This window comes from Silurus aristotelis (genome assembly GCF_946808225.1).
Source record: "Silurus aristotelis genome assembly, chromosome: 11".
Taxonomy (NCBI): Eukaryota; Metazoa; Chordata; class Actinopteri; order Siluriformes; family Siluridae; genus Silurus; species Silurus aristotelis.
In genome coordinates, this window is record NC_139584.1 from 8805346 (window position 1) to 8830861 (window position 25516).

The 25516-nt window shown below is 38.8% G+C and overlaps 1 protein-coding gene across 2 annotated transcripts in view; it reads right to left on the reverse strand.

Moving 5' to 3' along the window:
* The window catches only part of nphp4 (nephronophthisis 4), a 204936-nt gene that overhangs the window by 2544 nt on the left and 176876 nt on the right, over positions 1 to 25516 (reverse strand). For both annotated transcript variants that reach the window (XM_083555325.1, XM_083555324.1), the window contains 8 exons: positions 23544 to 23733; positions 20989 to 21063; positions 10883 to 11042; positions 10610 to 10674; positions 10330 to 10415; positions 9289 to 9460; positions 6858 to 7037; positions 4845 to 4988 (listed from right to left, as the gene is read on the reverse strand). In XM_083555325.1, coding sequence (XP_083411451.1) covers positions 4845 to 4988; positions 6858 to 7037; positions 9289 to 9460; positions 10330 to 10415; positions 10610 to 10674; positions 10883 to 11042; positions 20989 to 21063; positions 23544 to 23733 — 1072 coding nt within the window. The remainder of the gene's footprint in view (positions 1 to 4844; positions 4989 to 6857; positions 7038 to 9288; positions 9461 to 10329; positions 10416 to 10609; positions 10675 to 10882; positions 11043 to 20988; positions 21064 to 23543; positions 23734 to 25516) is intronic.

Consider the following 25516-nt stretch of genomic DNA (forward strand, 5'->3'; position numbering starts at 1 on the left):
TTGGTAAAACAACCACTGGACTAGTAGACACCCTCAATTTAAGATGAATCAAAAAAGACGCTTTTTTTTTATCCTTCTTATTTCCTAATAAAACCTATTTGCATGTAGTCTTCCTGCTACAGTCAAGGCCCATCACCATAACATCATGTGAGATGTAGTTCCACGTGCAGGAAAGTTTATACTGTGAAAAATCTAATCAGTACCGTATTTTTCGGACTATAAGCCGCTACTTTTTTCCCACGCTTTAAACCCCACGGCTTACACAACGAAGCGGCTAATTTATGGATTTTTCCTGGGTTTTTCACGGTTTCACAAACTTCAAGCCAAAAAAATGAGCCCCATAACATTAGACCAATAAAATTGCCGAACGGGTTCAGGTGAACCAATGAAACTCTTTATATTAAATCAGATGCGCTCCCACTGAATCGGGCCGCACCACATCATAAATATGGATGATGTTCCTCTGACGTTTGACCTGCCGCTCATTTGGACTGTCTACAGGAAATGCGAATCATTCGTCACGCTGAAAACAACCGGGAATGAAAAAACGCACTTCACCTGTGTTCTGAGCTGCACGGCATCGGGAGAAAAGCTTCACCGATGGTGATTTTTAAACGCACGATGATGCCAAAAGAAAAACTCCCGAGAGAAAGTGTTGTGAAAGGAAGGAGGAAGACAGTGAACAATGACTTTCTTGGTAGGCTACTGTTTAGATACAAGCCGTGTAACAGACACTGTCTTTCGTTAAAGCCTGTGTAAGGTTCATTAGTTTTAGTGTAGACACCTACGGCTTATAGACAGGTGCTGCGTATTTCTGTTCAAATTAAAAATCTTTGTCAAATTCAGTGGGTGCGGCTTATATTTTTGGTTGCGCTTAATAGTCCGGAAATTATGGTAATCAGTAAAAGATTGATCCTGATCATGGTCAGGGGGATCGATAACCTCTTCTGGTAACACTAAAAGCAAGGATAGAATACACCCTGGATTGAATTGCCAGATCATCACAGGCCAAGATTACCACATAGAAGAATTTCCCACAGACAATCCACTGGGAGGGTGGGATTTAGGGGAGGAACCCAGAGGAAGCACACATAGACATAGGAAGTTCAGAATATTCAAAATTGCACACAGTTACCCAAGGTCAGGATTAAACTGACAACCTGTCAATCAAATAAGCCTCTGCCTTAAGCTCAAGATAACATCCTGGTCCTTAAGTCGTAACTTATAGCTAGTACAAAGACACATCCTACCATGGAACTACTCTATGCAAGCCATTAGCAAGCAGAACTTCATGCCATTGGGATTGAAAAAAGGGCTGGTTTCCATCTCTTCCAAGTCTAGTCCTTCTTGTAGGCAGAGTTAATAATCTGTGCCTGAAAATATACTTCTCACAGTAAGGAAGTTTTTCAAAATTATTAAACTGTTTCAAGATATTTGTCCTTGATCATGTTTGGACCAATTTCAGAATCAATCCTGCTGGTTCCACTGATAATTCCACATAAGTCCTCCAAACATTCAACCATATGTCCTTGCAAAATCATACTTATAGACAAGTGGAAGACAGACAACACGAAATTGTCACCCCCTCCCCCTCCAGGTAAACAATTAGAAATAATGAATATTATAAATTTTTGTTTGTTTGAAATATTGAATGATGAAGCCCATTTCTACAGGGTGTCCCAAAATTCTCATAGCAAAAAACCTGGAAAACATGCATAACAAAGATCATTCAACAAAATGAAGCTGATTTGAAATTCCATCCATCCATCCATCTTCTCCCGCTTATCCGATGCCGGGTCGCGGGGGCAGCAGTCTAAGCAAAGATGCCCAGACTTCCCTCTCCCTAGACACTTCTTCCAGCTCTTCCGGGGGGACACCAAGGCGTTCCCAGGCCAGCCGGGAGACATAGTCTCTCCAGCGTGTCCTAGGTCTTCCCCGGGGTCTCCTCCCAGATCCCCCTATAGTTGGAACACACCCTCCGGTCCCCCTTCTTAAAAAGAGGGACCACCACCCCGGTCTGCCATTCCAGAGGCACTGTCCCCGACCTCCACGCAATGCTGCAGAGGCGTGTCAGCCAAGACAGCCCCACAACATCCAGAGACTTGAGGTACTCAGGGCGGATCTCATCCACCCCCGGTGCCTTGCCACCGAGGAGTTTCTTTACTACCTCGGTGACTTCAGCTTGGGTGATGGACGAGTCCGCCTCTGAGCCCTCAGCCTCTGCTTCCACAATGGAAGACGTGACGGCGGGATTGAGGAGATCCTCGAAGTATTCCTTCCACCGTCCAACGACATCCCCAGTTGAGGTCAACAGCTCCCCACCTCTACTGTAAACAGCATTGGTGGGGCACTGCTTTCCCCTCCTGAGGCGCCGGACGGTTTGCCAGAATCTCTTCGAGGCCAGCCGATAGTCCTTCTCCATGGCCTCACCGAACTCCTCCCAGGCCCGAGTTTTTGCCTCGATAACCACCCGGGCTGCAGTTCGCTTGGCCTGCCGGTACCCGTCAGCTGCCTCAGGAGTCCCACAAGCCAACCAGGCCCGGTAGGACTCCTTCGTCAGCTTGACGGCATCCCTTACTTCCGGTTTCCACCACCGGGTTCGGGGATTGCCGCCTCGACAGGCACCGGAGACCTTACTGCCACAGCTCCGAGCGGCCGCTTCGACAATGGAGGTGGAGAACATGGTCCACTCGGACTCAATATCTCCGGCCTCCCTCGGGATCTGGTCAAAGCTCCGCCAGAGGTGGGAGTTGAAGATCTCTCTGACAGGAGGCTCGGCCAAACGTTCCCAGCAGACCCTCACAGTACGCTTGGGTCTGCCGAGTCTGTCCAGCTTCCTCCCCCGCCATCGGATCCAACTCACCACCAGGTGGTGATCAGTTGACAGCTCCGCCCCTCTCTTTACCCGAGTGTCCAAGACATACGGCCGCAGGTCAGATGAAACGACCACAAAGTCGATCATCGACCTACGGCCTAGGGTGTCCTGGTGCCACGTGTACTGATGGACACCCTTATGCTTGAACATGGTGTTCGTTATGGACAAACTGTAACTAGCACAGAAGTCCAATAACTGAACACCGCTCGGGTTCAGATCAGGGGGGCCGTTCCTCCCAATCACGCCCCTCCAGGTGTCACTGTCGCTGCCCACGTGTGCATTGAAGTCTCCCAGTAGAACGACGGAGTCCCCAGTCGGAGCACTGTCCAGCACCCCTCCCAGAGACCCCAAGAAGGCCGGGTACTCTATACTGCCGTTTGGCCCGTAGGCACACACGACAGTGAGAGATCTATCCCCGACCCGTAGTCGCAGGGAAACGACCCTCTCGTTCACCGGGGTAAACTCCAACACAAGGCGGCTGAGCTGGGGGGCTATAAGCAAACCCACACCAGCCCGACGCCTTTCACCATGTGCAGCTCCAGAGTTGTAAAGAATCCATCCTCTCTCGAGGAGTGTGGTTCCAGAGCCCAGGCCGTGCGTAGAGGTGATCCCGACTATCTCTAGTCGGAACCTCTCAACCTCACGCACAATCTCAGGCTCCTTCCCCGCCAGCGAGGTGACATTCCACGTCCCTAGAGCTAGCTTCCGTGTCCAGGGATCGGGTTGTCGAGGCCTCCGCCTTCGACTGCTGCCCAATCCTCTTAGCACCGGCCCCCTGATTTGAAATTACTTCCATAAATCCAAAAGTGCTTACGTGAATGCATCTTGAATGAAAGAGACTGTGTTTTTACAAAAAACTGAAATCGTGTGTACAGTAGGTTTTTTATATAAAGTTACATTTTGCAATGTTTGGAGACCTATGGGATGCCCGGTGGATATTTTTTACTAATTTCATGCTTGAAATGTTCTCATTTGGTTGAAAAGAAATGTTGCTCACTTCAAGTGTTTATTTACCAAATAGAATGATTACTTTATGCAATAGTAAACATTTCTACAAATAGGCTTAGTGGTCATATTTTCTTACCATAATAATATCATAATAAGAAATATACAGTATAAATAACCTTATATAACCTTTCCTAAGAAACAGGTTTTTATATTTATCATGAGTTACTTATTCGAGTGTTTAGAAGCTGCTTTAGGGAAATACCCAATATGGACAAAATACTCTTTCCCAAACTGTTACCACAAAGTTGGAGGTACAGTAATCCCGCAGTTACCGCAATTCGAACTCTCGCCCCGGTTTATCGAGGAATTGCATTTGCCGCATATCTAATTTGTTTCGCAGATTTTCCCGGTCTCTCGCGGATAGCACGATAGACCAAAAAACTTATAGGGAATTCTTTTCATGTTGAAATTATTAAAATTATGAATAAAAATATAATTATTAATCATAAAATGAAGTAAAATGTAAATATAGTACTGTACTGTATACATAGAATAGCATTTTTAGGGTGAGTTTATTATAACAGCAAATGTAGGCCTTAAATGTGGAATGGGATATGAAAACTTATGGTCAGATGTCCACAAACATTCATCATCTAGTGTTCCGTATATATAGACCCTTATTTCAGTGTCTTTCCAAAGCTAACATTAAACACTAAACTAGAATGCCTGAATGATCTTAGCGTTCTAAACTGACAGTAAAATGATATGGAAGCACACACTCCTCAATGTCTGGATTTTGGTGGTCCACATCCTTTATTTCTGCTCTCATTTACAGCAGCTTCGGGCAGACAAATAGCCTTTGTTAAATACTGCAGAAAGTTTAGTTTTTCCCCTTAACAAGCTGGTGCTTTATGGAAGAAGCCTCCTAACGAATTCACAGTTTTTAGTTTGCAGCAAAACATGGGGCTGAAGAATGAAATCCCTGAGCATGGGTTGTTTAATGCGAAGCGCTTTATCTAACCTGAAACGTTTCCTCTTTGAACTGCAGTAGGTCTGGATGGTCCGAGCTCAGCCTGAATCCTCTGTTGGAAAGATATGGATTGGTGAAGCCGATCTTCTTATTGCTGCCTCGTCCACCCCCTACAGGCACTTGGATCTCAAAGGCCTGCAGATGTGATTCAACACACAAAAGTAGAGTTCACAGTGTTCTTGTTAACATGCATTAGCTTTGAAAAAGAAAAGGCTTGGTATTGCAAATCTTCAGCTTCCTCCACCCCCTCAAAACGTTTTATATGTCATGTTTTTTGGCAGAGTAGGCTAAAAAGCAAAAGGAAGCTATACAGATCTATACAATAGGATAAAGGGAAATGGTGTTCCCCCGATGACAGGCAAAGGGATAGCGAGAGACAGAGTATCGGTAATAGTACGATGTGAATAGTCCACACAAAGCGAGATCTAAAAAGAAAGGCAAACATTTGAAAGAAAACTAACAAAAAAAATGAAACGATAATGAGCAAGAAATTGAGTCAGAAAGGAAGCTGGTTGAATTAAAGTAGCATTTAACATCTAAAAATACCCCATTTTTACTCAAGTTGATCTAAAAGCATGTTTCCTCTCTGCTATATTCCATAAGATGCTCTGTGACACACAGGCAGAAAAAGTGACCACCCTAAAGAGCATTTTTTGTCCCGCATTGCTTACATTGTCCCCATCTGTCCTTTATGTGAATGGTGCCATTACTTCTTGCAAATTAAAAAGAACATTAGGTGTCACTTAACCAACACATCCACAGTTTAAGTTAAAGGCATATGGACTCCCCAGGGCCAAGCTAATCCAAATGTGATGTATGTCTTTAAAGTGTTAAGACTTAAAGGACAATCCAAGTGCATCTAATGGAAATGATGTAACAGCTAAAAGCCACTGTTTCTGTGGCTGAAAAAAAAAGTCTTGTGTGTGTTAAAGAATACAAATCAAGCCTGGGTGCGTATACATCAATCACACAACCCAAAATTGCGGCAAGAGGTTGATTTAAAATGCATCATACAAAAATAACAAGCAAATATGAACTACATAATACTTCAGGACTTTATATTTGGGTGGACATTGGAGACAAATGTACAGTATTTAAATCAGAGTTACAGACTGAAATTTTTACTATTTTACACATTTTGTCTTGTTTTTTTCTGAGAAGATTTGAGTCAGTAAATACAAATTTTTAGATTTTCCAATCAATACTTTCCAACACAAAAAAGGTGTGTCAGTGTAAAAATGCAACATATTACACAACAGACTGCTTTTCAGACAAAAAAAAAAAAAAAAAAGAGATTGGCTGTCACGGACTAGCTGCAAAGAACAAAAGCAAGTGTGACAGAGAAAGTAGAGGAGGAACTGTGGCAGATTCTCCAAAATGTTTACCAGCCAATTTCCTTATAAAACTGCACAAAATCCCCAAGACTACTGATGCATTTTTTAAAAGCCAACGCTTGTCACAACAAATAGTGACTTTTTGTTTTGTTTTGTCTACTGCTGCCTACTGTTTTTTTTTAAATGGTAGAGCTCTATTTGGAAAAAAAAAGATTCACAAGTTTTTGAAGGTTTTTTGTTCGCAGCATTCTGTACAGACTTTGGGACACAACACAAGTTTGTGAAGTATCTGGATAGAGAACTTGTCACTTAGTGTTGGAGAAAAATGTCAGAATCAATCCATGTTTTTATTTTCCGTCATACTTTTTCTGTAGCTGGATCTCGAATGGAGATCTGTTAGACATGTTGGGTATATAGGGACAATAGGTTATTCAGTTTCTTGTCAGAACCACTAGACCACTATCTTTTAATACTTAATGCAATGCTTGGGGTATAAAACATGCATGCATGTTTATTTAATTTATTTATCTGACTTCCTGAAACACCCATCACTAACACATCTATTGATTTGTGACATGTGACATCCTGTGCAAAAAAAGTATCAAGGAAATAAAGGGTAAAAGTTGATGATAAAGACATGCCAGGTTTCGAACAATAAAGAAGCCATTACCCGTGATATAACAGGCTGCCTGCAGGTGAGGCACAGGAGCCAGGATGCCACCAGCTGCTTCGTGTCCACATCCACTACGTTAAGGTACCGAAAGCAGCTCCCGGAATGCAGAGCTTTCACTCCTAGCCTAATGTCCTGCACACCCAGAGCAGGGAGGGCGAACACTTCGTCTGGGTCCACCTGGCCAACACACACACACATACTGTGTGTATATATATATATATATATATATATATATATATATATATATATATATATATATATATATATATATATATATATATATATATATATATATATTTCCAGTATTTTCTTATAAAACAATACTTTAAACAATAAGTAACAAATGCATATACATGTCCTATTTCCTCGCAGTATAAATTTGATGCTGCAAATGAGCAATATTTTACATTTTTCACACGTTCCAGTTTACTGTGGTGAAAAAAAAGGTTGTTATTTTCTAATAACTGAACCCATAAACCCATAATAATCCCATATATTGGTCTTGTCATTTTAGTTCTCGGTTGTCGACTTTCCGAGTCGACAATTAAGACTATTTCATTCTTTGAAATGAGTTGTAAACTATTTATTAAACTTTTATTTGTTGTACTGAAATCATATAAAAGCACATATTGGATAAATTTGACTTTGAGATTTAAGATATTTCCTGTTTTTCCCCCAGGGATACATATACATAAAACTCTCCATATCCCTAATCTTAAAATATCACTTATTATATGTCATGTTTGGAGTTGTGTGCATCATTAAATTTTTTTTTTTAGTGCTAATAACTTCATTTATTAATATACATTTTACACTGCGTGTGTGCCTACGGTTACATTTTTGCATATTACAGGTCCCATGGTAGCAAAATGATTTTCTACTTCATCAGGAATGAAAGTGTTATTCATATCAAAGCACTTTGGGAGCTTCTCTAACAACACAGGAAATGGCTCTTTCTTATGTAATGCTCCACATGACCATTGTATTTACTGTTATGTTGTAAATAGGGAGCTTTCAAGATTTTTTGATTGTCTCTAATTAATAAGTAGGATTATATAAAGGTATATGGCTACATATTTATTTATATTTACTAATCAGGAATGGATTGTATTATAATACCAGATAACAATAATGAAAAAACTTGGAATAATAGATTCACTAATTGTTTCTGTACGGCAGAACAACTGTGATTAGGGATGAATCAATTCAGTAAGTGATTGTTATAGTGAATATTGTTTGTGTATTTATCTGTTTATTTCTATCTCACATCACTGCGCACGCTGGTTCGTACTGACAGATTGAATATATATTAAAAAAAAGAACAATACAACTATTATTAGTATTGTGTGTTTACTGATGTGTTGCCTTTGTTTCTGGTTTAAATGTTTAATTTAATCTTTCGCTTGTCTCATTGGATCAATTTAAAAATGTAAGGGTCAAGTAAGAAATTTCTTTCATGATATCTTGATAACTAAATATAGTAAATTGTTCACTATATGGACAAAAGTTTGTGGACACCTAACCATACGATTCGTACTGTATGCGCTTTTTGAATGTCACATTGTACATTTTGTCCCATTTGCTGCAATTAGAACCTTGCAGTTGCAGAGATTTGAGCTCATTCAGCCACAAAAGTGTTAGTAAAGCCAGGTATTGATGTAGGGTAAAAAGTCCTGAGGTAAAGTCAGTCACCAATTCATCCTAAATGTGTTCAATAGGGTTAAGGTCAGAGCTCTATAGCAGACCACTCAAGATCTTCCACTCCAACCCATGTAAATCATATATCAATGCTGGAACATAGTTGGGACTCCTAGATCAAGTAAAGGGAAAATTTAATGCTACCACATTTAGAATCAGAATCAGAAATGGTTTATTGGCCAAGTGTGTTTAGTGACTTTCAAAAGTACAGACATAAATAACACTACATTAGTAGAGAAATTCTATGCATTCGCCAAAAGAGTTTGGGAAAGAACCACATGTGGCTTAAAAAGTCAGGTGTCCTAATACTTTTTTCTAAGCAGTGTATCTAATGTTTCCTATTATAAGATTGCCCAATAATATAAAAAATAAATATAACATTACTGTATTTATATACTGATTTTTTTTTAAGCTGAATTAGTCTCTGTTCTTTAGGCAGATACCATATTTTTTTTCTAATTTTAAGCATTAAATTCATGGAGCAAAATTATCTGCTAACAGAATAAAAAAAACTTTAAATTGTAAATTAAGTAAATCTCTTGAGATTGTCTTAATAATGTCTTACTGTATTAGGTTTATTGTAATCTTATAATAGGAACTACTAGATAAATACTAGATAAATACTTCTAATCAAAATATTTTCATTAATGCTTTTGTAGCTTGAAATAAATAACAGCAGATCGGAAAGACTTGCTTTTGTCCTTTGACTCTTTGAATTTGGCGTGTGTACCTGTAGCTCCAGAGGGTGGGAAGTGTAGCACTTGACTTTGCGGATACTCTGTGTGCCACGCAGTACAAGGGAGTTCCAGCTGAGTGTACCACACACACAGCTAATGTCCATTTTCTGCAGATAATGCATGTACACCTGCCATGTTTGAACAGGAGAGGCCAGCCAGGGATCACTAACACACACACACACACACACACACACACACACACACACACACACACACACACACACACACACACACACACACACACACACATTGATTTTACATTTGGATGTGCAAGGTCAGGGACACTAAATAATTGTAACAAATTTTAATAAGACACGCACATTTTAGAGGTTTAACGGTAAACATATTCGTCCTGAACAGGGATACAAGGCTAAGTTAAAATCTAAATTCCCTCAGGAACGTATTAAGCGGCCGACCGCAAGTTTGTTTAGTCTCCACCTCGCATTTTGCATTTTTTTTTTTTTTTATTGTTATTTTTAAACTTGAAACATATACAACAATGCCGGGGCTCTAAAAAAGAAACTAAAGTTAATGCAGTGTCACCGTGGCTACTCATTGTGGGTCTGTGGAAAAAAATACACATGGCTGGAAAAATCAGATGTCCCAATACGTTTGTGTCTATGGTTCATGTACAGTACAGTAAAATGTCATCATTAAAAATGTATTCAGACTTCAGCATACATATCAATTTCATTTTGTATTTCCCCTTTTCCATCTTATCCTAGAAGTCACATTGTTGTTATTATTATTATTATTATTATTATTATTATTATTATATGGTTTGTCCCGATGCTGTTGATTCTATTTACCTGACTGAGAAATGCCTGTCTCTGACTGTGATGAATAAATGGGTATTGCAACATGATGCAATCAGACAGTAAATGCGAGACCTTGATTAAGCAAATGACATTAATCACACAAGCAGAGATTAATCAAGGAGGCAGCAGCTACACGCAGGCATGCTTGCTCGCACACATGCACACGTACACAAACCCACATGTACACACTCGAAGCTGAAAAGAAACGACACGTACTTGAACACGGTGATGACGAATGTCTTAATCTGTGGACTGGGAGCCCCAGGCACTTTCAGATAAATGTCCTGAGGTTCTCCTGGATCCTGCGGTGCATTCAGACATAGTAATCAGCTTACTTATTTGACTAATTTAGTCACCAATTACAAGAATATGAGAACAGAGCATTTCAGCAGAGCCGTTTTAATGAACATCATTAGAGCACCGGATATTGGTGTATTAATAACGTCTCAGTTGCGGTCGGTTGATCAGACTGTAAGACAAGGTGGGATTGGCTCACCGTGGCGATGATGTTGCAGATTACATTGGGGTCGCTGCAACGCACCTGGAGCCTGGAACAAGTATCTATGTGTGAGTGTGTGTGGTGTGTGAGAGAGAGGGGAAACAGAGGACAAATGTAGTCTTTAGATCAGTGGTGGTGAACAGGACAGCACTGTGTAAACGTGTACCTGTTCGAGAGGGAGTCGCAAACAGGGAGGGAAGGCAACAAAGAAGTGTGAGTATGTGTGTGTGTGTGTGTGGTAACACTTGTAAGGTTGATAATGAGCAACACCTGGTGTGTTGGGTTCAGCAGGAGGCAGCCGGATGGCTTTCTTAAAAAAGGTGAGCTCAGGCTGATAGAAGCGAAAGGTCTGGTCGACTATGTGGGGAGTCGGCTCCACTCTCACTTGGCAGATGGCCAGCGGCTGACTGTCCGCTGCCCGGAAAAACACCTGTGCAACGAGAAGAAGCAGAACAGGTCAAAAAAAACTCCCCTCGGGACATGTACAGAACATTTACTGCTTATTCACTAATTCTGAACTGAATTCCTGTTGTAGTTTTGAAATCAAACATAACATCATACCTTCAGTTCATTGCTTTATTATCACTGTCATGCAGCAAACACAATCAAATTTCAGCTCTCTGTAGCACACTGTATATGAGGTAGTATCAAAAGGTTTTGAGACTAATAGTAACTATACGTTACCTCGTCTGTAATTTCATCATGGACAGCAAAAGCGAACGTGAAATTCTGCATGAAACTGGGCAAATCTGCCATAGATACATTTGACATGACATACGTTTGACATACGGCAATTCTGCAAGGAGTAAATCGAGATGTTTCGAGTGGCACGTGTGCTTCAAGAGTGGAAGAACATCACTGGGATACCACGAGAAATCAGGAAGACCTTCAAAGAGCTAAACCCCTGAAACTGACAAACAACTTGTGCCTGATGATTGCCAGGGAACGAGCCACTTGATCCCACTTCCGCACCTACCCTACTTGCCAGATATGGCTTTCAAGAACTTTTGAAATCCAACGCAAATCGTGGAAGGTGCTTGACCCGCTTCAACAAAAGAAAACTTCCAGGTCATATTCCAGAAGAAGGAACGCTGGGAGCACTGTATAGCTGTGCAAGGGTACTTTTTTGAAGGTGATGGTGTGTTAAATAAAGTCCTAGAGCTAGTTTTAAAACTTTTTGATACCACCCTATAGATCCTTAATAACTCCTTAAATTGCTTGTTCTGATATGTTTGATAGATCATACACAGAAAGCACACTGTATAGAGATAAGATATACCTTTGTTCGTCCCACAGTGGGGAAATGACTCTGTTATAGTAGCAAAGAAAAAGAAATGTGCAAATATGTAAAATAAAATAATAATAATAAAGTAGAAACATAATACAGTATACACACAAAAGAATGTATAAATACAAGAGAGGAAAAAGAGACGATGAGTAAGTAGTTCTGCTATTAAACATATTGCACACAGGAATATTGCACGGTTTTAAAATATTGTTATTGCACGTGTTAATGAAAAAAAATAAATAAATAATAATTCATCCGAGTTGTCCAAGGACACAAGAATCACCACACAATTGTTGTCAATCCCTGCACATTGGATTTGAAAATAAATTGCCCATTGGTTACAAATCTTCCTGTTTTCTCTAAGATTAAACTAGATCAATCTAATCTCACCCTAATCTCAATTTGATGACACATTTGTTTCTAAGCAGATATCCATTTGCTTTAGTCTAGTGAGACCTTACACAAATTAGAAACTGTTAACATCCTTGTGTAGTGTATAACGACTTTTGTAAAGACTCGCACCACGTTTTTGGTTTATACAATAAGTCTGGAGCTGAATGTGCTTCTCAGCAGAACTGATCTATGATTCCTAGCTGGAATTTATAACAATGTTTCTATAGTAACAACTCAATCAGGGACTGGTGAATAGTGGTTGTTCAACATAAACTCATCTCAGTGTTATTTAATAAAAAATGAAAAAAAAAAACTTCAGTCTTCAGTGTCAGTTGGTCTTTTACAGTAATAAAACCATCAAAAAACTCTTCAATTCAATTGTATTTGTACTGTATAGCGCTTTTTACAATGGACATTGTCTCACAGCAGCTTTACACAGATTAAGAGATAATGAGGTTATATAAACGAATGTGTATGTGTAGTTATTAAATAATATTGTCTACAACATTGACTTATAATTGATTATCCCTGATACACACACCAAGACTGTGGCAAGAAAATGCTCTCTGAGATGGTATGAGGAAGAAACCTTCAGAGGAACCAGACTCAAAAGGTAACCCATCCATGTCTGGGTGGCACTGAATGTTCATTCATTGTAATTACATTGTTGAGGTTTGTAGTAATAGGTGCTAAATGTAGAACTATTAATGCAAACTGTCCCAAACCACTGTAGTGGACTGTTTATATTATTTACAATCCTCAAAGTTCTTGAGTTGCTCAGCTGCTTCATGGACTCTTCTGTTTTTGTCATTTTAAAAAAAGCCAGTGATGAAACATTATATGTATTATTTTGAAATTCGAAACACGAATGAATGCTTCTCTTTAACAATGCAAAACAATGATGCAGTAAATGGTAAAAAAAAAAAATAACACAAAGTATTGTGTATTAATAAATTAATAACTGTAATGATTTAGCATTAATTGAACATCTTGTAATAATTCTGGTAAGTTCACTCCAGCCAATCACTCAGAAATGCTTAACGGGAAATGTGGGCCCAATTTTGCAGAGAAGTGTTGCTGCTGTGATGAAACTGTCTGCAACTGACACACTGAAGCCTCAACCCTCTGAAGACACACTTAATAGCCAGAAATAACAAGAGGCTTGTTAAATCAATCATTTCTGTCATAGCTCACAGAAATCCAGCAGAAATATCTGGTGAAGGAGCAAATTCACTTTCACTTGTCCTTAATTTTAGGTTTTTAAGCAGAAGAAGGAGTTCTACAGTTTACAGATTTCAAATGTATGATCATTTTCTGATCAGTTATTATTCTAAAAAAAAAAACAAAAGCTATAGATCTTATCTCAATTTAAAATGGCATTTCATCACCAACTAACACTGTGTCCTAATGCACATAGTATTATAGTAATAAATAAGATGCAATATGTACAAATACAGTGAGGAAAATAAGTATTTGAACACCCTGCTATTTTGCAAGTTCTTCCACTTAGAAATCATGGAGGGGTCTGAAATTGTCATCGTAGGTGCATGTCCACTGTGAGAGACATAATCTAAAAAAAAATAAAAAATCCAGAAATCACAATATAAGATTTTTAAACTATTTATTTGTATGATACAGCTGCAAATAAGTATTTGAACACCTGTCTATCAGCTAGAATTCTGACCCTCAAAGACCTGTTAGTCTGCCTTTAAAATGTCCACCTCCACTACATTTATTATCCTAAATTAGATGCACCTGTTTGAGGTCGTTAGCTGCATAAAGACACCTGTCCACACCATACAATCAGTAAGAATCCAACTACTAACATGGCCAAGACCAAAGAGCTGTCCAAAGACACTAGAGACAAAATTGAACACCTCCACAAGGCTGGGAAGGGCTACGGGGAAATTTCTAATCAGCTTCATAAATCATAAAAAAATGGAAGAAGCTAAACATGACTATCAATCTCCCTCGGACTGGGGCTCCATGCAAGATCTCACCTCGTGGGGTCTCAATTATCCTAAGAAAGGTGAGAAATAAGCCCAGAACTACTTGGGCTGGTCAATGACCTGAAAAGAGCTGGGACCACCGTTTCCAAGGTTACTGTTGGTAATACACTAAGACGTCATGGTTTGAAATAATGCATGGCACGGAAGGTTCCCCTGCTTAAACCAGCACATGTCCAGGCACGTCTTAAGTTTGCCAATGACCATTTGGATGATCCAGAGGAGTCATGGGAGAAAGTCATGTGGTCAGATGAGACCAAAATATAACTTTTGGGTCATAATTCCACTAAACGTGTTTGGAGGAAGAAGAATGATGAGTACCATCCCAAGAACACCATCCCTACTGTGAAGCATGGGGGTGGTAGCATCATGCTTTGGGGGTGTTTTTCTGCACATGGGACAGGGCGACTGCACTGTATTAAGGAGAGGATGACCGGGGCCATGTATTGCGAGATTTTGGGGAAAAACCTCCTTCCCTCAGTTAGAGCATTGAAGATGGGTCGAGGCTGGGTCTTCCAACATGACAATGACCTAAAGCACACAGCCAGGATAACCAAGGAGTGGCTCTGAAAGAAGCATATCAAGGTTCTGGCGTGGCCTAGCCAGTCTCCAGACCTAAACCCAATAGAGAATCTTTGGAGGGAGCTCAAACTCCGTGTTTCTCAGTGACAGGCCAGAAACCTGACTGATCTAGAGAAGATCTGTGTGGAGGAGTGGGCCAAAATCCCTTCTGCAGTGTGTGCAAACCTGGTGAAAAACTACAGGAAACGTTTGACCTCTGTAATTTCAAACAAAGGCTACTGTACCAAATATTAACATTGACTTTCTCAGGTGTTCAAATACTTATTTGCAGCTGTATCATACAAATAAATAGTTAAAAAATCATACATTGAGATTTCTGGATTATTTTTTTTTTTTATTATGTCTCTCACAGTGGACATGCACCTACGATGACAATTTCAGACCCCTCCATGATTTCTAAGTGGGAGAACTGTCAAAATAGCAGGGTGTTCAAATACTTATTTTCCTCACTGTATTAGAACAATAAAAGTGTTGCACACACCATTTAATAAAGAAGTATACACTATATGAACAACAGGTTTGTGGACACCTGACCATTAAATTCATGTGTGCATCTTGAACATCTCATTCAACATTTAGTCTCCATATGTTGTTATAATAACCTCCACTTTTCTGGGAAGATGTTTAACTGAATTGTGGAGTGTGGAGATTTCTGCTCATTCAGCTAAAAGGGTGGTAGTAAAGTCAGGTACTGATGTAGGTTAAAGAGGCCTGGGGTGCAGTCAGCGTTTCACTTCATCCCAAAGGTGTTTAATAGAATTTAGTTCAGAGCTTTATAATAGGCCACTGAAGATCTTCTACTATAACCCATGTAGACCATATTTTCATGGAACTGGCTTTGTGCAAAGGGGCATTGCCATGCTAGAACAGGTTAGGGTCTCCTAGTTCAAGTAAAGGAAAAAATGTATAAATCCAAAGACATACTATACAATCATGTGCCACCAAATTTGCTGTAACAGTTTGGGGAAGAACCACATCTGGTTCGAACATCTAGGTCAGGGGTCGGCAACCTTCACCACACAAAAAGCCATTTGGACCTGTTTCCCACAGAAAAGAAAACACTGGGAGCCACAAAACCCTTTTGACATTTAAATTGAAATAACTCTACATGTAACGTTTTTTTTTTTGCCTTTATGCTATGTATAATCAAACCATAATGTGTTGCATTTATGAAATCAATGAACTGCAGAGAGAATGAAATTACATTTCTGCATGCAACAAAAAAATTTTTAACCCCTTAAAAAAAGACATTGGGTTGAAGGTTACTTTCAAGTAAAATACTCAATGTCTATTTGAGTCCTTCTTATATTTATGAAAAGAACGCCGAACATAAATTATCCACCGGCAGCAAACCAAAAATGCCGTCCTCTTCTGTGTGCCGTCAACCAAAGTTTAAGAAGTCGCGTGCCGGTGGGTGTCGCACATTAGCGGTTGTGACGCATATGAAGCGCGACAAAAAACTTTAACAAGTTTTATTTAGATTTTACAAGATCACCAAAATCTTCAAATTTAGAATTACATTTTAAAAACTAACAAACTAAAATAAAATACATTTTAATTAAATACTCATTATTTATTTTCCAAAGCCACAGGGAGCCGCAGAAGAGGGATGAAAGCGCCGCATGCGGCTCCGGAGCCGCGGGTTGCCGACCCCTGATCTAGGTGATTCCAATGATCTAGAAATGTAATATATGAGTTCTAGGCATAAGTATTTTGGATGATTGTATTTCTACAACTTTTGACATCTTTATTTGAACAAAATGCTGTTTGAAATGTACTCGAGAGTTTATTATTATTTGTGGGTGCTGTGTTCAAATACTTGACAAAACAGTTATTTAGATTTATGAAAGAACAATTCATATTCACTAAGGTGTACAGTATTTTGGGTACCAAAAAAAAAAAGAATTCTCTAGCTAAAAAAAAGGTTAAATTTCTAAAGACTTGTTTAATATACAGTCAGGCTCAAGAGCTTACAATCTAAATCTCAGCAGATTTACATAATTTATGCACATCGATTTCTAAAAGTCCTTTAAATGTTTGATGGTCATGCTAACAGCAGGTTTGTGTGTGTGTGTGTGTGTGTGTGTGTGTGTGTGTGTGTGTGTGTGTGTGTGTGTGTACGCACAGTTGTGAATATTTCACCTTGAACAGAATGACTCAAAAAAGCTTGAGGGCTGAACAGTCCTGGACTCAAAGATCATGTCTTCAGAGTATACAGATAATGAATGTTTGGTATGTCCAAAACAACTGGTCTAAAGCTTGATCAGGTCAAACTATTATATAATGTATTAAATTAATAAATAATAAATAACAATAATAATGATGATAATGAAGATGATGAACAAACAAACAAATTAACAAAGCTGTTAAATCACTCTAGTTAAGATACATTCCTACATAACAAAATAAATCACTGTTGAATTCGACCCTTCTCTGCTTTGTGTTATGCCTTTTGCATGCGATAAACACTCTTCCTGCTTCCAAACTCAGTTACAATGACCACATGACCATTTTCATTCGAAACGCTGATACTGTATTAAATTCTTCGGCTGTATTTGAAGCGCTACAGGGCTAGTGCTGACATGCCATCCTGATGTTTGACACGCTCCATCGAGTGTGTTATCTCTCATTGAACATGTGTATTAAGTGTGTTGTCAGCTTTACAGTAGCACTGACACTACAGCGAATGATACGAGGTGGTGTCGCTTGGAGTGCAACAACACTTGACCCTGACTGAGTTTCAGAGTACGAAGTGTGTGAGACTGTCTGCATTGTCAGCAGGACCGTAAAGGGTACGTCTCTCTAGGCTGCATATGGCAGCTCAAGCCTGAAGGCAAAAGCACACACACACACACACACACACACACACACACACACACACACACACACACACACACACACACACACACACACACACACACAATAAATCAGGCATAGTCACATGAGGACTGAGACATCACTCTCACTGTCACCTTCTCTCAAACGTGTACACTTGCGTGCGTGCGCGCGCGCGCACACACACACACACACACACACACACACACACACACACAATACAAAAAGCCCACTAAAACTAGTCAGCACCTACTGTATTGCCAATGTAAAACACAAATTTAAATAAAAAAAAAATGCTAAAACGCATAATCAAGAACCTGGAATATAAAAAACAATACTTGAGTCTGATATCCGGAGACGCTGCTTAACCAACCTGCTGAGTGCCGAGTTGTTTTCTACTCACACGTTCCGATGTTCCTCGGGAGACAAGTTGCACAGTTTATGATTTAAAAGCACACTTACTACCCAGGATAAAGAAAGCTTTTCTGGAAGATCTGACTCTTTGATTTTTATCAAACATCAAATATCTCACAGGGGCAGCACTTTGGAAAACATTTGCAGCCTTCAAAGGGTTACATGCCTTTTACAACTGCTCACAATGCTTCAAGTAGTATCTTCCCTAATCCAGTACTATTCTTCAGTGGCCACAAAGCATAAAAATACTGTCTTTTGTACAGACCTAATTGTGTAAGTACAAAGGTTAGGCTAGAGGGATATACAGGGATATTTTGGTGAGATAAAAGTCTTTTTATGCAGGTAAATATGTTCATTTTCAGGGCACATTTATTAAAAACAACCTGCATATACAGTAGTTCCAGGATCTGAGTTTGACAGCTCGGAAAGAAAATGTGAACTAAAGAAGTACATAGTTTTTGTGGTGCTCAAATGTAGTAAGGCTTGACATGAAATCAATAAACAATTTACAAATGATAATAAAAATGAAAGTCTAATATGATGATATATTACTGGGAAGATGGAAAGTGTTCAAATAAACATCCAATAGAATGCTAGTATGTTGTCAATATATTGCTGCATGAATAGTCCTGATGTAATTGAACAATATGGCTTCCACCCTCACTGTGTGCTGATTCAGGCTACACTTGATTCAGCACATCGTATTTAACCTTTTTTGATGGATGTAAGTTTTTGTTTGTTTTGAATTTTTTAATTAGTTAAAAGGATTAAGCACTCATTTGCCAAAAGGTTTTGATAAAGATCTGCTGTCTCCTCCAATGTTTATTCATGTCTGAACCCTGATGTGTACACTTTCAGTATTAACTCCTCACTATGCACTTTGTAACTCAACACTGAATTCTACCCCTTGTGGTGTGTGTGTTGAATGTTCTTGAGTATTGATTTTTTCAGGCCTGTTCAAAAATCAGTGCAGCCTCCTGTAGAAGCACACAACCAAGTTGGAGGATGCCATTGATCAGACATCCGGAACAGAACATTTCGGACTGTTCACTGGAATAATAGGATACTCTACAGCAAGGTGTAACTTGAATAAAGGCAGGGGGTCCGGATGGAAAATTTTCACATTCCAAAAGAAATGTGTACAAATTGTTTGAAAGCCCTTGTTAGGTTCCAAGAAAACATCTTTGGTCCAACTGAAAACATTGCGTGGAATTTGCTCCTGGTACAACTATTGCGAAAGTCTAATTCAAGGCTTTTAATTAGTTATGTAGTTTAATCGCTACTGTACATAATTGTTTTACAAAACAAAATAGAGACAAACCAGCAATTTGCAACCTGCACTTTCAGTTACATAAAATTTTTCCTTGGTTTATTTCTATATCACAGTAATCGACGTAAATTTTCAATTAAGCATTTCATTATTTTCCTTTCATTTTTTTATTTTTTTTTATTGCAAGTCACTGCCTCTCTTTGCCCAGCCATTAAGCTGTTTTATAATACATTATCGTATATAATATATACATACTAGAAACTAGACATACTAGATATTATACCAGACTAAACACATGATAAAGAGTGGGGAAAAACCTGGTTGTAGCTTAAATCTTGGCGATACCACAACAGCCTGAGAATGTAAAACTGGCTGTGTTGTCTGAATGGGAGGGAGAGCATTGTTCTTTTCCCTGTCAATAACAGTGACACTGGTGAACTCACAGTGTCTGTGAGTGTAAGTATGCAAAAGAGGGCAGATAGTGCTTTTGGGAAGGAACAGTTGATGGGAGGCAACTGGCCAGAAGCAAATTAAGAAAAAAAAATAAAGAAAAACAACAAAAATGCTTATTCACAATGAGACTTACCATATTCATCACATATTATAATAAAAGCACCAGATGCAAAAAAGAATCCATTTGCATATAGATTGATTTATGCAAATCATCAAAAAATTTACCAACAAATGATGTGATCGTCTTTGAATTTATCTATGCATCAGTTAGAACAGACTCTGGCACTTTCTAATTACTCATTCGAACCGTTTAAACTTTGTGTTTTCAACATTAGTCTTCATGCATTTACAGCTTACTTCAATGTTCTATAGCACATTGTGCCCATGTCTGGTGAGGGAAAGAGTACTTATATACTCTTATGTATGCATGTATACTAATAAACTCCGATATATTTATGAGTACTTATGTACCTTTATGCAGTCTTTATGTACTCCTATGAAGACATCACACTGTAGACCTTACACTGTTCCTTATGTACTTATGTACCTCAGTTCTAATGCGCCCTTATTTATAGTCCTTATATACCTGTATGTAGTCCTTGTGTAATCACATGCAGTCCTTATGTAACTTTATGTTATCACTGCTTATTTACTCTTATACAGTCCATGTGTACCCTCCTGTACTTTCTGTACTTTTATGTAATACATATGTACCCTTATAAAGTCCTTATGAACTCTTATGTAGTCATTAGCCCCTGTATAGTTTTTATATGTGCTCTTATGTATTCATTAATCCCTGTGTAGTCTTTATGTACCTTTACATAGGAATTAGTCCCTGTGTGGTCTTTATGTACTCTTATGTATATCTGAGTCTTTATGCATGCTAATATACAGTAGTTCGTAAGTCAACATATGTAGTCATCAATCTTAATGGACTCTTATGTAGTCCTTACATATTCCCATGTAGTCATTGGATGTTATGTAAAATAAATAAAATGTATTTAGTGATTTAAAAAGCATGTATGGCAAATTGGAGCTGCGGAATATTTAGCTATTCTTTAAATCAGCAATAAGCTCATGCAGAAATAACTTGAAGGAAAGTACATAAGGCTAAAAGAGGCAACATTGCTCTTACCTTGATAGATTTAGCCATCACTGTGTTCGACTGCTGATGATGAGCATAATACAGGCTGTTAGAAGTCTTTGAGTCCTAAAACATTAACATGAAGGTTGTTAGTCAGCAGCACACAGTATGTGTCGGAAATTGCGTGGTGATTTTTTATTGCACAATATACAGGAGGCATGAGACTATTATAAAAATAGATGCATAAGAACACAATTTAAATGATAATGCATGTATTTTGTAATGACTAACAGCTGCAATATCAAGAACAACAGGGATGTCAAACTCAGATTCTGGCCACACCACACCTTCATTGGCCTCAGCTAATACATGAGAAAAATGAGAGAGAGAGAGAGAAAGAGAGAGTGAGAGAGAGAGAGAGAGAGAGAGAGAGAGAGAGAGAGAGAGAGAGAGAGAGAGAGAGAGAGAGAGAAAGAAAATGTTGGATGATGTGGAGATGGTGAAGCAGGAAATGGATAGGATTAGTAAGGAGGAAGTGAGCGCAGCGATTAAGAGGATGAAAAGTGGAGAGTCGGTTGGACCAGATGACATACCGGTAGAAGCGTGGAGAGTTTAGGTAAGATGCAGTAAAGTTTTTAACCAGATTGTTCAACTAAATTTTGGAAGGTGAGAGGATGCCTAAGGAATGGAGAAGGAGTGTGCTGGTACTGATCTTTAAAAATAAGGGAGATGTGCAGACCGGCAGTAACTACAGGGGAGTAAAGTTGATCAGTCACACCATGAAGTTATGGAAAAGAATAGTGGAAGCCAGGCTGAGAGAAGAGGCAAACATTTGTGAGCAACAGTATGGTTTCATGCCAAGTAAGAGCAATACAGAGGCATTATTTGCTTTGAGAATGTTGATGAAGAAGTATAGAGAAAGTCAGAAGGAGTTGCATTGTGTGTTTGTGGATTTAGAGAAAGCACACGACAGGGTGCTGAGAGAGTAGTTGTGGTATTGTATGAGGAAGTCTGGTGTGGCAGAGAAGTATTTGAGGGTGGTGCAGGACATGTATGAATACAGTGTGACAGCAGTAAAGTGTAGAGTAGAAATGACAGATTCGTTCAAGGTGCAGGTTGGATTGAAACAAGGATCAGCTCTGAGCCCTTTCCTGTTTGCAGTGGTGATGGACAGGTTGACTGGAAGGTTGAGTTTGAGTAGAGTTTAAGTACCTGGGGTCAACAGTGCAAAGTAATGGAGAGTGTGTTAGAGAAGTGAAGAAAAGTGTGCAGGTGGGGTGGAGTGGGTGGAGAAGAGTAGATAGAGTGATTTGTGATAGAAGGGTCTGCAAAAGTAAAAGAAAGTTTATAAAACTTTGATGTGACGTGTTATGTTGTATGGTTTAGAGAGTGTGGCATTAACTAAAAAGACACGAGGTGGAGCTGAAAGTGGCAAAGTGGAAGATATTGAGGTTTTCATTGGGAGTGATGAGGATGGACAGGATTAGAAACGAGTTTATTAGAGGGACAGCGCATTTAGGATGTTTTTGGGACAAAGTGAGAAAGGAGCGATTAGGATGGTTTGGAAATGTGCAGAGGAGGGACATGGGGTACATCAGTAGGAGAATACTGAGCATTGAGCCACCACGAAGGAGGAAAAGAAGATATTCTTTGTTGGCATATTTACCATATTCGACCAAACAACAACCTTTTTATAGCTTTAATAATTACATAGAATATACAATTATTTTTGGTTACAATAATTATAAGATATGGAAGTGATAAAAAGCAAAACAACTCAGACAATTTAATTTTCTCATCAACTTGACCTTACAAGTGGTTTTCTCGTGATCTCGACATAACCAAAGTTGTTTTCTCGTTAACACGCTCTTATGCCGACTACACAGGAAAATGACTTACTGATCACAAGGAAAGAATGTTTGTTATGTTAAGATCACAAGAAAATTTATTGTAATCACAGCCAAACAACTCGTTATGTCGAGATCACGAAAAAACAAGAAGGAAAAACATAATATAATGCAAGGCCTCTTACGACTTCTATAATATGAATAAGAAGTTATTATTGTTACATCATTGTTATTACTATTATGTTATTACTACACTATTTTTATTTATAACATCACATTTTTTGTTTATTACAAATTGCCCACTCTATACTGTATTTCTTTATCCCAAGCATCCCAGTTGAATAAGGTTACACCACTGCCTGCACATCACATGACATGCTTTAGAACTGTTTTTAGACATGAGTGTGACTTACATCAAGCTCCGTGTACAGGACTTGATCGCAACCTGTGTAACAGACCGTCATGTCAGCTGCCATAGAAACCAGAGTGCGCATGCACCCAGAGTTTTATAGTAACTCGAATAATAATACAAAATGCCTGCACCCTAAATAATACACTTTATGGTAAACAGGGAACACGTGGACAACAGACTTAAACACACTTGCAACCCAGAGTCACTACAAAAAAAATTAATTAGTATCAGCTAAATAAACATCACCTTATATTGTATAAAAAAATTAATTTCAGGGTATTTGGATGATAATAAAAATCTAAGAAAAAGACAGCCTAAAAGAATGAATGTACCTGGAGAAAGTTTACCTGAGAAAGCAGGGCATGCCCAGAGACAAAGCTTTGGTACTTCAGAGGGATGTGGACACTCTCTTTAGGCCGCAAGTACACCTGAGGTGTCGAGCTGTCCTCCTTCATGTGAAACATCTCCACCTCCAACGGAGTGTACGTCTTCGTCAAGTCTTTAAAATATCGCCATTCCTCAGCATTCACTATAACACTACAGAAAGAAATTCAGAAGTGAAGAACAGCTTCAGGCTTTTCTTTCCATTTCCGAACATGTTATTCTGCCAGTAAAGAAACAGAGTGGATTCGGTTCACTTAGGCAAAGAAGAGAGAACTGTCTATTTCTAAAGCTATTGCCTGTAACATGAAAAAAAGATAACATGAGCTGAGAATAAAATATGACTTCTACACTAGAAAATTTCATCCACAAATATATGAAGGAAAAGGTTGCTTGAGACATCAAAGGCTGAACCTCGGGCCATGAGAAAGTGAATGTTCGTGAAAAAAAAGATGATCAAAAGAATTTCAGGGTTTCAAAAACTCCATCTTGCACACAAAGGACAGAGACTTGAAATTGAGTCTCATCATGTTTTATCATATTCTGTTTCCATAATACGCAGCACTAAAGGCGGTATGTCGTTCACGCGCTCCCGAAGAGAGGAAGAACTACAATGAGACATTTCATGGTTTAGAAATAGGAAAGGAGCTGCCGGCAGACAGGGATAAACAGGTTTGGCTTTCCAATAAAAAATGCAGCATCCAAACAGGTGGTAAATAAGATCATTTAAAAAAAAATAAATAAATAAATAAATTTAATAAGATAAAGTGACCTACAGAAGACAGGTAAATCTGACTGATTACTTTATGATGGCTTGACATTTTAACAGTATGAGAATCTGGTCAAAAATACACCACAATGACAAATGTTTGTGGACACCTGACCATAAGATTTATATCTGGTTTTTGAACATCCCATTCCGCATTTAGTCCCCGCCTGCTGTTATAATTAACATCCACTCTTCTGGGAAGGTGTTCCTCTAGCTTTGGAGTGTGGGTATGAAGATGTGGGGGGAGGAAGCCTAAGTTATGTCTCAGCATTCCATTTTAACCCAACCCATGCAATAACATATGTTCATGGAGTTCACCTGAAACAGGTTTGTGCCACCAAGTTCAAGTGAATTGAAAATGTAACGCTACTGCAACCAAAGACACACTATACAACTATGTGGGTCCAACTTTCTGGTATCAATTTAGGACAGGAACACATACATTATGGATAGAATTTAGTGTTCAGTTTGGCTTTTTATTGAAATGATATCAGCACACACAACTGGATTTTGCTATTTTTGTCAAGCACAAGTCATCCACCACCATGCTTCACTCTGGATGTGGATGGCATTTCATAGAAAAAACTGCTGATCAGTCAAAAAAAATTCTAGACTTGAGCTTAATTCATACACTTTTTTTTGGATGTTAATACGAATAATTTTTTTTTTAACAGCGATGTGAAATATCAAACTACAATAAATATGGGTGAAAAATGCCTCAGGATTGCATATATAATGGCACCGGAATAGACGTAACACGTATAGAGCTGTTTGAAAACCATCATCAAAGTCTTAACGCAACACGGCTTCTGCTCAACCCCAGAAGGACATGACCAGTTCACAGGTTGTGCAGATTTAAAGAAAGAATTTCACTCATATTACAGGTATTGCAGCAACATGCTGGAACGTGTTCCTCACACCCTATAGTGCTGTCAGGGTTGATATTCGACCTGCTTCTTCTACATCACTACAGCCATAAAGCAGACCCTCAAACCCCTTTCTTGTGCACATCTAAGCACTTCAGTTCCATCAAAAGTTTCCATGATCTTTATTGCAAATATCTGCATGACAATCTGCAAATCTTTTAATTTTACTGCTAATTACTCTCTGTTTTGAGCTGATTGCTTTGATTCAATTTCATTTCAGCAACAATGTTTTGACTTTTTTAAT